General features: G+C 44.2%; 1 protein-coding gene across 2 annotated transcripts in view; it reads left to right on the top strand.

Moving 5' to 3' along the window:
- The window catches only part of LOC142246569 (leukotriene B4 receptor 2-like), a 46,262-nt gene extending 35,304 nt beyond the window's left edge, over window positions 1-10,958 (top strand). For both annotated transcript variants that reach the window (XM_075319644.1, XM_075319637.1), the window contains one exon: window positions 7,751-10,958. In XM_075319644.1, coding sequence (XP_075175759.1) covers window positions 7,767-8,840 — 1,074 coding nt within the window. In that variant the 5' untranslated portion in view covers window positions 7,751-7,766 and the 3' untranslated portion in view covers window positions 8,841-10,958. The remainder of the gene's footprint in view (window positions 1-7,750) is intronic.
- Window positions 10,959-13,281: the final 2,323 nt, after the last annotated feature.

The raw sequence follows: 13,281 nt of genomic DNA on the forward strand, positions 1-13,281 counted from the left end.
TTTGTCTAGGTCTCTTTCCCTGTCTGCTTCTGTGTCTCTTTCTCTGTCTGTCTCTGTCTGTTTTTTTTCCCAGTCTGTCTCTGTCTGTTAGTCTCGTTCCCTGTCTGCCTCTGTCTGTCTATCCCTGTCTGTCTTTGTCTATTTCCCAGTCTATCTCTGTCTGTCTCTTTCCCTGTCTGCTTTTGTCTGTCTCTTTCCCCGTGTGTTTTTCTGTCAGTCTCTTTTTGTCTGTTTGTCTGGCTTTTTTTTCCTATCTGTCTCTGTCTGTTTATCTCTGTCTCTTTCCCTGTCTGCTTTTGTCTGTCTCTTTCCCCGTGTGTTTTTCTGTCAGTCTCTTTTTGTCTGTTTGTCTGGCTTTTTTTTCCTATCTGTCTCTGTCTGTTTATCTCTGTCTCTTTCCGTGTCTGCCTCTTTCTCTGTCTCTGCCTCTCTGTCTGTGTTTCTGTCTGTCTGTCTCCACCAACATTTTACCTTACATATAAGCTTCTTATACTAAGAATGTCCTTTGTTCCTATAGCAACCAATCACAGTTGCTATTAATAACCTGTAGCTCCATTCACTCTAATGTAAGCAGGTTTTTTGAAGAGTAACTGTAAAATGTGGGGTTAAATTTTCCCTTCAAAACATAGTCTATGACGTTCCCTGAGTCACATGGGGTGTCTGTGCAAAATGTTGTGATTGTAAATGCGACGGTGCGGATTACTTTAGCGGATATACACACACACACACACACACACACACACACAGATTTATATATTAGATTTTTCCTTCCCAGTGCCTTTAGCAATTATTTGATATATTATTCTTTATGCTGCAATATCACAATATTGCAGTGTATACTGTGAATAAAATTCTCATGAGAAGCCCAGCTACAGGTAGTTCTGGGGTTAAAGTTAGTTATTTACAGTGCTGAAAGAAAATGACAGATGTAAACACTAGCACATACGGTACTGTGGCCCAAAGTGATAAATGTAAAAACTACAACTTGTCCTTTTCTTTTTTCCCTAAAGAGTGCGTAATGTCCCCCTTTGTGCATGTGACGCCCTGGCACAGCCAGGTTGTCACAGAAAGAGTTAATCCTCCTTGGTAATCTGATCTCACACCGGTGCAGCCAGACAAAGCACAGCCCCCAGGGTAAGAGAAAAGCAGAGGAGAGGGGAGGGGCTGGAACAGACAGTGTGTGGAGAGCAGACAGGACGGAGGTCTGAAGTTGTAGCTCCCAGGTGGGGAGCGAGGCGTCTCTGAAAGGGCCGGGACAGGCCGTAGTGAGGAAGGGGCCAGAACAGGTAGCCGGAGCAGGGCGGTGGCCCCTCGGTACCTGGGTACTCGGATCACTACAGGGGAGTGATTCCCCGTTCCCGGCTGAGGAGACAGAGGAAGAGAGAGGAGAGAAAGGCACTTGGCTGCAGGGAAGGAACAACAAGGGCTGCTGCACCGTGTGTGGGATACTAACACCCCCCGTACCGAAGGCTGCGGACACCGGCAATTCCTAGTTTACCAGTGACTCCGTGTGACTTTCTTGTGAGTACACCCGTGCCCTCGGGCACCGCACTGCAGCACTGCGCCCTGCTCCCTGCTTACCCCATCACCGGGCCCCGGGATCACCAACCCCTACCCACGGAGGGGCATCACAACACCTAGCTGCTCCGCTTCACCATCCCCGGGATCCCCGTATTGAGCAGCGGTGGTGCTACACATCACCACAACCGTGGGTGGCGTCACGGACAATATCCCAACACCCAAATACCCCTTTTACTGTGGAGCCTGGGATCACAGACCGGGTCACGCCATCGTGATACCCGCAGAAGTGACTCTGTGGCCTGGATCTGAGTACCCCTGGTCCCCGGGCGACACATTTGGTGTCACGAACAGGATCGAACCCATCCAGTTACCTGGAGGAAGTGCGCCTTATTCTGGACTGTCAGCGGTGATCCGCTGCAAAAACCTTGAAAGTCGCCATCTTTGCCGCCATTTTGGGCGCGAAAATTTCCCGCCCAGCGCCTTCTTCCCCAAGCGGTGGGCGCGAAAAAGAGGCTCCGCCCCCTGAGAACGCGGGCGGAAGTGAAGCTTCCGGAGGACCGGAAGCGAAAGGGAAACTTTAAAAGTTGCTGGAAGGACTGCTCCCGAGTACCAAGGGGGAGCAGGAAGAAGGAACCGCAGCTTATGTGACAAGGACTGTAAAGGCAGGGACGCCAGGACTCTGCCAACGTTTGGTTCCTGGAGAGGCCACCGCAGCGATGCACTGACCCGTTACCCCTGTTACCGGTAGCGGAGCCCGCAGCGCCTGTTGGGGAGGACCCAGACCTGGGGTCCCCAGGCCTCACCTTTGTCACCACCCTGCCACCGGCCCCGGCAGTCCGCCCGGCCGCGACGGAGATGACGACGGCTCCGGCAGTCCGCCCGGCCGCAACGGCAGCAAAGTACCGGTCCCGTTGACCAATCTGGAACCGTTTCTGGACTGGGGTCAAGGGGTGCTGCCTGGGTTTTAGGGGCAGCACCAAGGCTAGGTTGTTTGGGTGGGTGACTAAAGGACCCGTCACGTTGACATTATTAAAAGTGTTATTTGTTGTTGCAATGTTGAAGCAATGTGCATCCCGCTGTGGGAAGATTGAAAATGTTTAAAATGTTTGATCCTTTTTCCAGTTTTAATAAATGTTGGTGCCTCGACGGGCCGTGTTTTACCAAGGGGGTGTGTGACGCCCTGGCACAGCCAGGTTGTCACAGAAAGAGTTATTCCTCCTTGGTAATCTGATCTCACACCGGTGCAGCCAGACAAAGCACAGCCCCCAGGGTAAGAGAAAAGCAGAGGAGAGGGGAGGGGCTGGAGCAGACAGTGTGTGGAGAGCAGACAGGACGGAGGTCTGAAGTTGTAGCTCCCAGGTGGGGAGCAAGGCGTCTCTGAAAGGGCCGGGACAGGCCGTAGTGAGGAAGGGGCCAGAACAGGTTTACTGGAGCATTGCGGTGGCCCCTCGGTACCTGGGTACCCGGATCACTACAGGGGAGTGATTCCCCGTTCCCGGCTGAGGAGACAGAGGAAGAGAGAGGAGAGAAAGGCACTTGGCTGCAGGGAAGGAACAACAAGGGCTGCTGCACCGTGTGTGGGATACTAACACCCCCCGTACCGAAGGCTGCGGACACCGGCAATTCCTAGTTTACCAGTGACTCCGTGTGACTTTCTTGTGAGTACACCCGTGCCCTCGGGCACCGCACTGCAGCACTGCGCCCTGCTCCCTGCTTACCCCATCACCGGGCCCCGGGATCACCAACCCCTACCCACGGAGGGGCATCACAACACCTAGCTGCTCCGCTTCACCATCCCCGGGATCCCCGTATTGAGCAGCGGTGGTGCTACACATCACCACAACCGTGGGTGGCGTCACGGACAATATCCCAACACCCAAATACCCCTTTTACTGTGGAGCCTGGGATCACAGACCGGGTCACGCCATCGTGATACCCGCAGAAGTGACTCTGTGGCCTGGATCTGAGTACCCCTGGTCCCCGGGCGACACATGCACACTTCCATGCACTTATAGAATCAGTTGAGTCACTTTACAAACACTGTGAGTAACTTATCTACAAGTGGTTCTAGGGTTACAAGGTTCAATACATTTACAGCTCTGCCACTCATACCTATTAGGAGCCGGCCTTGTAACAACACCTCTAGGGTATCTTCACACTTGTCAGGTGGGTTTCAGAAATTCCTATAGGGTACTTTACACGCTGCAACCTCGATAGCGATCTCGTGAGCGATGTGAAATTCTACATCGCACATGCGTAAAATAACCTATGTGCGATCTCAAAAGATCGCACTTGCGATCTAGAAATTCACATCGCTAACGAGATTGATAGCGAGGTCGCAGTGTGTAAAGTACCCTTATGACTGGAAATCAGTTTAATAAACCGGATGTGAAGTGTTTTTTGTCTATAGCATGTACATGAATCTGCAAGGAAAAAAAATAAAAAGTCAGCTGTATGTTATGCATTTCATTTACTAAGCTGGTACTGTAAATTATACTTTTTTTATGGAAAAAAGGGACAAAAATGTGTGAATACATACTGCAATGAGTATTCGGTGTGTTTCAGATGCTGCTATGTACTTTTTGCTAAATTAGGATATATGTGTTTTGTTTTTTTTCATTTCGTTTTATTGTAGTGAATTTATTTCATGCTTTTTTATTTTGTTTGTTCTGTTGCGTTTTTAGTCTCTTTATGTATGTCATGTTTTAAATAAAGTTGCTTTGTTTTGACTACTTCCTGTTATTTAGCTTTGATACAATTTTAGTAATAAAGTCATGTGTGGATTACAGTACACGCTGAGGAAACTAAAATAATGTGTATATGTGTTTTTAATCTGCAGATTTTCCTAATCTCATTCAAGTCTATGGGAAAAATCTCCTTATAAAACAACATATTTCCCTCAAGAGACATTGAGATGTTGCAGATTTCAAAATCGCAGCTTAACAGTTACATTGTGTAAAATAGGCAGAATGGGCATTATACTTATAAAAATCTCATAACTTTGCTGGAACAGTCTCTGATGTTTGGTTGCAGCAGTGATGTCACGACGCCAGTAATGCAGTCAATCACCAAGCTCCATGGCTCTGCCTGTGTAGACAGCCACTGAACTCAGTGATTGACTGCAGAAATATCGACATGACATCACTGCTGCAAAAACAAAGGCTAGACCAACAGCAGAGGGCCAACATTGGATCCTCTGAGGGTAAGTGGTATTTAAATGGAACCTGTCAGGTGCAATATGCACTCAGAACCATGAGCAGTTCTGGGTGCATATTGCTAATCCCTGCCTAACAGTCCCTGTATCTAGTGGCAAATGACGTGCCCATGGGGCCTCAGGGCTACTCGTCACCGGGCTAGTGGTATTTGGAGTTGCTATGAATGACCTGACCTGGCTCCGTGGCCCTGTCGGTGTCAATAAAAAAGGTGCAAGGTGACCAGAATAGGTAATGATGGGGGTTTGCTTTGCAGCGCCACCTGTGGTATGCGGCCAACGATTAGCCACCACTGTGAGATGTTGCTCTCCTCCGGGGCACAAAGTAAGGTAGCACAGATGGTCCAGCGCCCCACAGGTAGAGCTCGGCCCCAGGGAGGATGAGGGTGGGAGGTAGCAGCCGATGGTGCCAGAGCGCGGGGCGTCGACGACGGGAATGACTGAACAACACAAGGACTGCTGACAAAGTTCTTTTACTCACTGTCAGGTCATCGCCCTTGGAGTGCCGCTTCCCGCCGTGATTGGCCCCAGCCAATCCCGGATGATTCAGAGGCCACCACCGGTGTTGTAAAGCTGTGAAACCTTCCTTCCTTGCGCTCTGTAGTGTGGATCCCCGTGGCGTGAAGCTACTTAAGGACCCCAGTGTCCTTGCGTTTAGCTCCTGCCTCGTCTGCAGGCAGTGCGAATCAATTGTGGGGCCGACCGTGGTCTTGACTCTTGACTCTATATGCTGCTGTGCCCCGGGACCTTTATGGTGGGCAATAGGACATGAAATCCCCCATCCTTGCAGATTCTGATGGCGCAATGTGGAGTGTACGCCACCCTAGGTTTCTGCACCCTGACTGTGCCGGTCCCGAAGGGGCTATTAGGCTCACCCCTCGTTGCTCCTCTGTCTCACCAGCTCCACCGGTCATCTCATGCTTCTTCCAGTCTGTCCGGTCTTAACTAAGGAAATTCTGAAGCACTCTCCTTAGTGGCCGTGTTTCTGCGAGTCCCTGGATGTTATGGTACTCTTGTCCTTCTCCCTCCAAGGAAGCTCCAAAGCACTCTCCTTGGCTGGTCTTTCTGGGGAAGCTCCCAAGCACTCTCCTCACTGACCATCTTTCTCCAGTTCCCAGACTATTCTGAGGTAAAAAATAAGGAATAACATTTGGAACACCATTCTAAGTCTGAACTGGGTGCAAGAACCTAAAAAAAAATCACTATATGGAGAGAAGGTATGCACACCAGTGGGGGTAACATTGTATTGTATGTATTCCCCTTGCATAGTCACTGGTGTGCATACCTTCTCTCCATATAGTTATATTCTGAGGTAAAAGTCTGTGTGCTCCTCACTTCCCTCGTGCTGCGCCCACCTTCCTGATGACTCACTAGTGGTTGGGAAAGTCCTGTTGCTATGGTGACCACCTCTAGCCCAGTTCCAGTGGGAAAGCACCTAACCTGTATTGTGTAAGTGATGAACACCAGTTGTTAACCTCTTCCTTACCCGGGATGAGTACTGCACCTTAAGGGAGATGCAGTACCCTGTGGCGACTGAAGCCTCAGTAGCGCCACACATACATAAAGAGATCTTTAGAAAAAGTGTTATTATTATTATTTATTATTATAGCGCCATCAATTCCATGGCGCTTTACATGTGAAAGGGGTATACATAATTGGGACAAGTACAATAATCATAAACAATACAAGGCACAGACTGGTACAAGAGGATAGAGGTCACTGCCCACGCTCATTCCACCCTCTTAACATGTTAGCACACCTACAGGGGCATGCTAACATGCTAATAAGTGCCTATTGCCTAGCGTCATCAATGGTGATGCGCATCCCTGTGTCCATTGTAACCGCATCAGACGCCGGGCAGTGCACATGAACAGAATGCCCCGCACTTCCGGTCATGTGCATTAGACCGCTCTGAAGCCGGGACGTGTACATGACCAGAAGTCCGGGCATTCTGATCATGTGCACTGCCCGGCGTTGGATGCGGTGACAATGGACACAGGTATGCACGTCACTGCTGATGACGCTAGGCAATGGGCATTAAATAGCACATCCCTGTAGGCATGCTAACATGCTAAGAGGGCGAAATGAGCGCAGGAACTAACGACCCTTGCGACTAGTCCCTGCGCTCATTACCATATAATGAATGCTCTTTAGAAATACATTTTCTAAAGATCTCTTTGTTTGCTACTAGATACAGGGAAGGTTAGGCAGGGATTAGCAATATGCGCCCAGAACAGCTCGTGATTCTTGGTGCATATTGCACCTGACAGGTTCCCTTTAATACAGCTTTTTATAATTAACTGAGAATGTGGCATATACAGTACATTTTATGAAAGCTTTTTTGCATCAGAACTGAGTCTGTCAGGTCTAGTGACTGAAAAAGCTACCTTCTTACATGCCTATATATACAAAAAACCGATGACATAGACAAATGAAGACCGTAGTGCAAATTTCTATAGTCTTTATCTGTGAGCGCTTGCTTAGTAAATAGTTTGGGATATCATTTAAAAGAATTGTTCTACATTGGCATCAAGACTGCTGAGCCCAGTGATCGGCTGCAGTGGTCATGTGCACTGTAGTAAGTATTGGTGCATTTTTATTTTCTGTTTATGCAAACCTGTCCTATAATAAACATTTATGACAAACAATCTCTTTATACCTATGAACCCGATTCAGCATGTTTTCATACATTTTCTATTGTAAAACACCATATAAATTTATTTTTACCATATAAATATTTCAGTTTGTTGTGCTGCAGGATTTGTTAATGGTACATAAAGATATTATTACGATTATTATTATTATTATTCAGCTCACTATGTAACCTTGCATTTTGTATGGTTCCTATATTTAACATGCTATGTAGAAATAAAAATTGAAGGAACTTTCCTTATGGAATAAGTATTGGAATGAGAATAGCATTTATATGTGAAATATCTATTTAATATCCACTACACCCATGTGGAAATATTGTTCCTCCATAATGAACACCTTTTTTTTCCTTCTCTTCCCATTTAGGTGGAGCCATTTCAAAATGAACATCTGTGTCAATAATTATGGAAATGACACCATCCTGAGCTCACAGGCTTCCCGCATCTCTGGGGCAATATTTCTGGGACTGGCTGCATCATTGGGCTTACCTGGGAATGCCTTCATTATTTGGAGCATCTTGTGGAAACTGAAGGGGAGAGAAAAATCTGTAACCTGCATATTGATCCTTAACTTGGCAATAGCTGATGGAACAGTTTTGCTTCTGAGTCCATTTTTTATAGCATTTTTAGCCCTAAAGACCTGGATTTTTGGTAGAGGTGTCTGCAAGGTGGCTTATTATGTCTGCTGCCTCAACATGTTTGCAAGTATTTTTATCATTGCTTTAATGAGCATGGACCGGTTCCTAGCAGTTTTCCGGCCTTACATGGCTCAGTCACTCCGTAAAAGGGAAGTGGTAACAAAGATTCTCCTAGCCATATGGCTAGTGGCAGGGGCCTTAGCTCTTCCTGCATTTGCTTTCAGAGAGGTCATTGTAAATCAACAAATGAACGCAACTATTTGTGAGCCCTGCCATGCTAGCCGCGGAGAGGCTATTTTCCATTACACCTTCGAGACACTGGTAGCTTTCTTGCTTCCCTTTCCTTTGGTGTGCTTCAGCTATATGTTAGTATTGCTGAAGCTGAAATCAATCCGGTTTGGACGAAGACCAAAAATTGAGAAACTGATTGCCGCAATTTTAGTGACTTTTGCGATTCTCTGGCTTCCATACCATGTTGTCAATGCAATTCAGGTGACTGCAAATCTGACATCAGGAAGCATGTCTGATAAACTGGCAATATTCGCTAAAAAGAGCAGAGCTGGGGCCACTGCTTTAGCCTTTTTCAGTGCCTGCGTTAACCCTCTGTTGTACGCATTTGCTGCATCAGACCTATTTAAAGTATTTGGTGTAGGCTTTGTAGCAAAGCTTCTAGAAGGAACAGTGGCAGAAATCCAAAAAAGGGTAAGATCCCAACGAGACCTTGTAAAGGGCCTTGTTCGAGTTGGAAGTCGAGGAGAATCAGTAGACCTTGAAGTGAAAAATGGAGTAAAATTAGGACCTTTAAATTGTGATCTTTAGCCACGGACACACATATTGAACATTTTGAGATATATATATATATATATATATATATATACAGTCGTGCCATGGAGATGGAGATGCAGGACCTTTTTGCCCACATACCATGCTATGTTGCCACTGATGTATGTGCTAAGATTTTTCCTTCTTAGAAGCAATGCCAGTTTGGAAGAATTGTTGTTCCTCAAATATGACAGAAAAAGCTCTATTTGCCTCCTTTTGAAATAAGTATATTACTGAGGTACATGTATAGTAGGGTGTCTACAATAAATCTATAACAGCTAAGCACAAAACATACACATAATACAGTCATGTGAATGAGGACTTAATATGTCCACACTATAAATACACCACATAAATTATTTTCCTACTTTATACTTGTGATATCATTATGTGATGCCATTAGCATACTCTTTTCAGTAAATGATGTTTTAATATTTTTGGTGTAATAACAATAATAAAACTACACTGACATAATTCCACTTTAACCCTTGTACTAGAGATCAGTGAGTTTGTGGACATTCGGGTTTGCCAGGTTCGGCCGGACACTAGTTAAAAGTTTGGCTTGAGACCCGGACTTAACCCTGGGCCCCAAACCATATAGGTCTATGGGGACCTGAACTTTGGGGCTCTAAAATAGTTGTATTAAAGGCTAGTGGGCTGCAAAAGGAAGCAAAAATGGGGCAATTGCACTGCAAACATGTGTATATGGAATAAATAATAAAAAATTATGTGGGTTCCCATCATTTTTTGATAACCAGAGCAGGAAAAACAGACAGCTGCTGGCAAAAACCTTCAACTGCCTGTTTTACCTTGAATAGTTATCAAAAATAGAGGGGATACCAAGCCATTTCTTTAATTTGTTTAAATAATTACATAAAAACAAAACAGTGTGGTGTCTCCCCTATTTTTGATAACCAGTCAATATAAAGTAGACAGCTGGGGGCTGGTATAATCAGGCTCAGAATCCCAATGGTTATTGGTCCCTCCCCAGTCTAAAAATAGCAGCCCACAGACACCCCAAAAGTGGTGCATCCATTAGATGCGCCAATTCTTCTTCCTGATTGCTTTGGTGTGGTGGCAATTGGGGTAATACTTGTGGGGTTGATGTCAGCTTTGAATTGACAGATGACATAAATCCCAGGCTTAGTAATGTATAAGTGTCTATCAGACACCTCCATTGCTAACTCATCAGTTAAAAATCAAACAGATACTGGGAAAAAAAAAGTTTATTTGACTAAAGACTCCCCCACATTGCCTCGTTCACCAGTTTATTTCTTCAAAATAAATCCTAGACGTTCCGAAGTAATCAGAACTTTCTCAGAACAAGGCTCTAGAGATCACTGCCGGTCAGAAGTATGTACAGAATTTCTCATGCTCGTTTTGAAGTAATAAATTGTTAATTGAGAGCATGTGAGGGAATCTTTATTCAAATAAAAAAAAAAAATCATGTCTGTGTGTTTTTTAGTAGCTTACTTAGTAGGTAGACTCTTATCCATTACTAACCCCCTAGGCTTAATGTTAGCTGCCAATTCACAGTTGACATAAACCCTACAAGTATTACCCCAATTGCCAATGCACCAGGGCAATCGGGAAAAGCCAGGTAAAGTGCCAGGATTGGCCGGGTGAAGCGCACTTCTGGTGTAGCTGTGGGCTGGTATATTTTGGCTGGGGAGGGACCAATAACCAGAGGCCTTCCCATCCTGATAATTATCAGACCCCAGCTGTCTGCTTTACCTTGGCTGGCCATCAAAAATAGGGGGAACCTCACAGCATTTTTTAAAAAATGATTTAAAGAAATGATTTGAAAAAATGTTGTTGGATTGACTCTATTTTTGATAACCAGCCAAGGCAAAACAGACAGCTGAGGGTTATTTTATCTGCGCTGATTATCAAAAATAGGCGTAGCACACGTCTTTCTTTTATCTTTATTGTTCACAGCAGTGTACAATCATCTTCTGCATATAATTAATAAAGCTTGTTGATGGGCTGTGCTGCAGCCTTTCAAAAACTTTATTAGCATACGAACAGTACCCAAACTCTGTACTCAGACACAGACTTTTTTTAAAGTATTCATGGTCAAGATCCGGACACCTGTTATACGGTACGAACCCCGAACTTTACCATTCAGGTCCGCTCATCCCTACTTAGCACCTTTAAAGTCTGTAGTCCACTAAACCACTTAAATGGTGTCTGCTAGAATTAAATGATTGTTCAAGCCAAGCACAGGTGCTAAGTACACACTAACATCTCCCACTTTTTACACAACAGAAAGGACAAACTAAGAGGTGCGTGCCTCGCAATGTGGTACTTTTTGACCATGTCCCTAGCCACACCTGCAAGCCACACATTTACCATTTATTTCTACACTGGATGGAGATGTCATAGGGGCAATGGTAGTGAGAGACATTTAGTAGACGCCCAAGATTGCAGAGCATAGATCCAAATCTGGGACTGTCCCACTACATCTGCATCAGGGAGCACTAGCGATAAGAGGATCGATTTGCGGGATTCCAGTCCAGCATCTTAGTCAGTGGTACCAGGCGGCTGGACGGGCGACCCATGAATCTCTTCCTTCCTAGTGCTACTTTTCATTAGCCATGGGTGGTGCAACGTCATCTATGCCTGGATGCTGAATTGAAAACTAATGACTCAATCTGTTCATCTTTAGTTGGGACCTATGCATTTATTTTTTGTTAATCTCTTTCATAATCGTATCAGGCATAACTTTCTTATTTTTATATCAGCTTTGCTATATTACATCCTGTTTTTTATGTCTGTAAGGCCCTGTTCACACATTGCGTAAATACTATGCTTTTTGTTTTCCGAAGGTGTCTGCACAAAACTACACAATAACAGTCTTCTCTGCTCATTGCATTTTTGCTACATTTTTGTATTTTGCCCCTTATTTAATGCCTTTTGGTGTAGATTTGAAACAGGATTTTGAATGGTCTTTTTATAGTATAGAAAAGCTTTGAATCTGCACTTAAAGGAACTGTTTTTTTTTTACATGTGTTTTTTATACTTGTGGCCCCACATAGAGGCTTACCTATAAAAATGGACGTCACACGTGCTGGAGACGTGGTTGTGTGAAGGAGTTCTCACAGCATCCAAGATGCACAGTGAGCAGAGTTTTAATTAAATCACATCCAGTTTGTCTGCACAGTAAAACACAACAGAATTTCTGAGCAAAAAAAACAGCAGAGAAAATGCAGTATTTACTTTACATGTGAACACAGGCTAAATGTGCCAGCAAAGTGGATGTGATTTCATGAAAACTCCTGCCTTCCTGGGGCTGTGCATCTTTCAAATGTGCATTTTTGGTTTATTATTTTTCTAAAAGCTTTTATGTGGAGCCTGAAAAAAATTCCTTTTAATCAAAATATTATGTATTTTTAAGTGCAGAATCAAAGCTTTTCTGTACCATAAAAAAAATCATTAAAAATACTGCTTCAAATCTGCACCAAAATTGCATAATATAATAAGCTGAAAAACTCAAACAAACCAGCAAAAATGCAATAATCAGAGGTGATTGTTATTGCATCTCGTGGTGCAGACACCTGTAGAAAACCTGCAGATGAAAATACAGTATATAAAAAAAAAATAATTTAGGTTTTATTATTTTTATGGATTCAATGGAGAAAAAAATTAAATCACGCCATTTTATATTGATCGCCATAAATAATCTGTTTACTATATTATGCGAGTTGTTACGATTCCAGGAACACCAAATATTATTTGCTGACTTGTGATGTTTATTGTTATTTTTGTTTTAAAGTGCATTAAAAATGACATTTTTGTAATTGGTTTAATTATTTCTTAGTACTTTTAAAGAAATAAATCTGACTTATTTTCCCTCTAGATTAGAGGTACAGTTAGGTCCAGAAATATTTGGACAGTGACACAAGTTTTGTTATTTTAGCTGTTTACAAAAACATGTTCAGAAATACAATTATAGATATAATATGGGCTGAAAGTGCACACTCCCAGCTGCAATATGAGAGTTTTCACATCCAAATCGGAGAAAGGGTTTAGGAATCATAGCTCTGTAATGCATAGCCTCCTCTTTTTCAAGGGACCAAAAGTAATTGGACAAAGGAGTCTAAGGGCTGCAATTAACTCTGAAGGTGTCTCCCTCATTAACCTGTAATCAATGAAGTAGTTAAAAGGTCTGGGGTTGATTACAGGTGTGTGGTTTTGCATTTGGAAGCTGTTGCTGTGACCAGACAACATGCGGTCTAAGGAACTCTCAATTGAGGTGAAGCAGAACATCCTGAGGCTGAAAAAAAGAAAAAATCCATCAGAGAGATACCAGACATGCTTGGAGTAGCAAAATCAACAGTCAGGTACACTCTGAGAAAAAAGGAATTGACTGGTGGGCTTGGGAACTCAAAAAGGCCTGGGCGTCCACGGATGACAACAGTGGTGGATGATCGCCGCA

Source organism: Anomaloglossus baeobatrachus, chromosome 1 (assembly GCF_048569485.1).
Source record: "Anomaloglossus baeobatrachus isolate aAnoBae1 chromosome 1, aAnoBae1.hap1, whole genome shotgun sequence".
Taxonomy (NCBI): Eukaryota; Metazoa; Chordata; class Amphibia; order Anura; family Aromobatidae; genus Anomaloglossus; species Anomaloglossus baeobatrachus.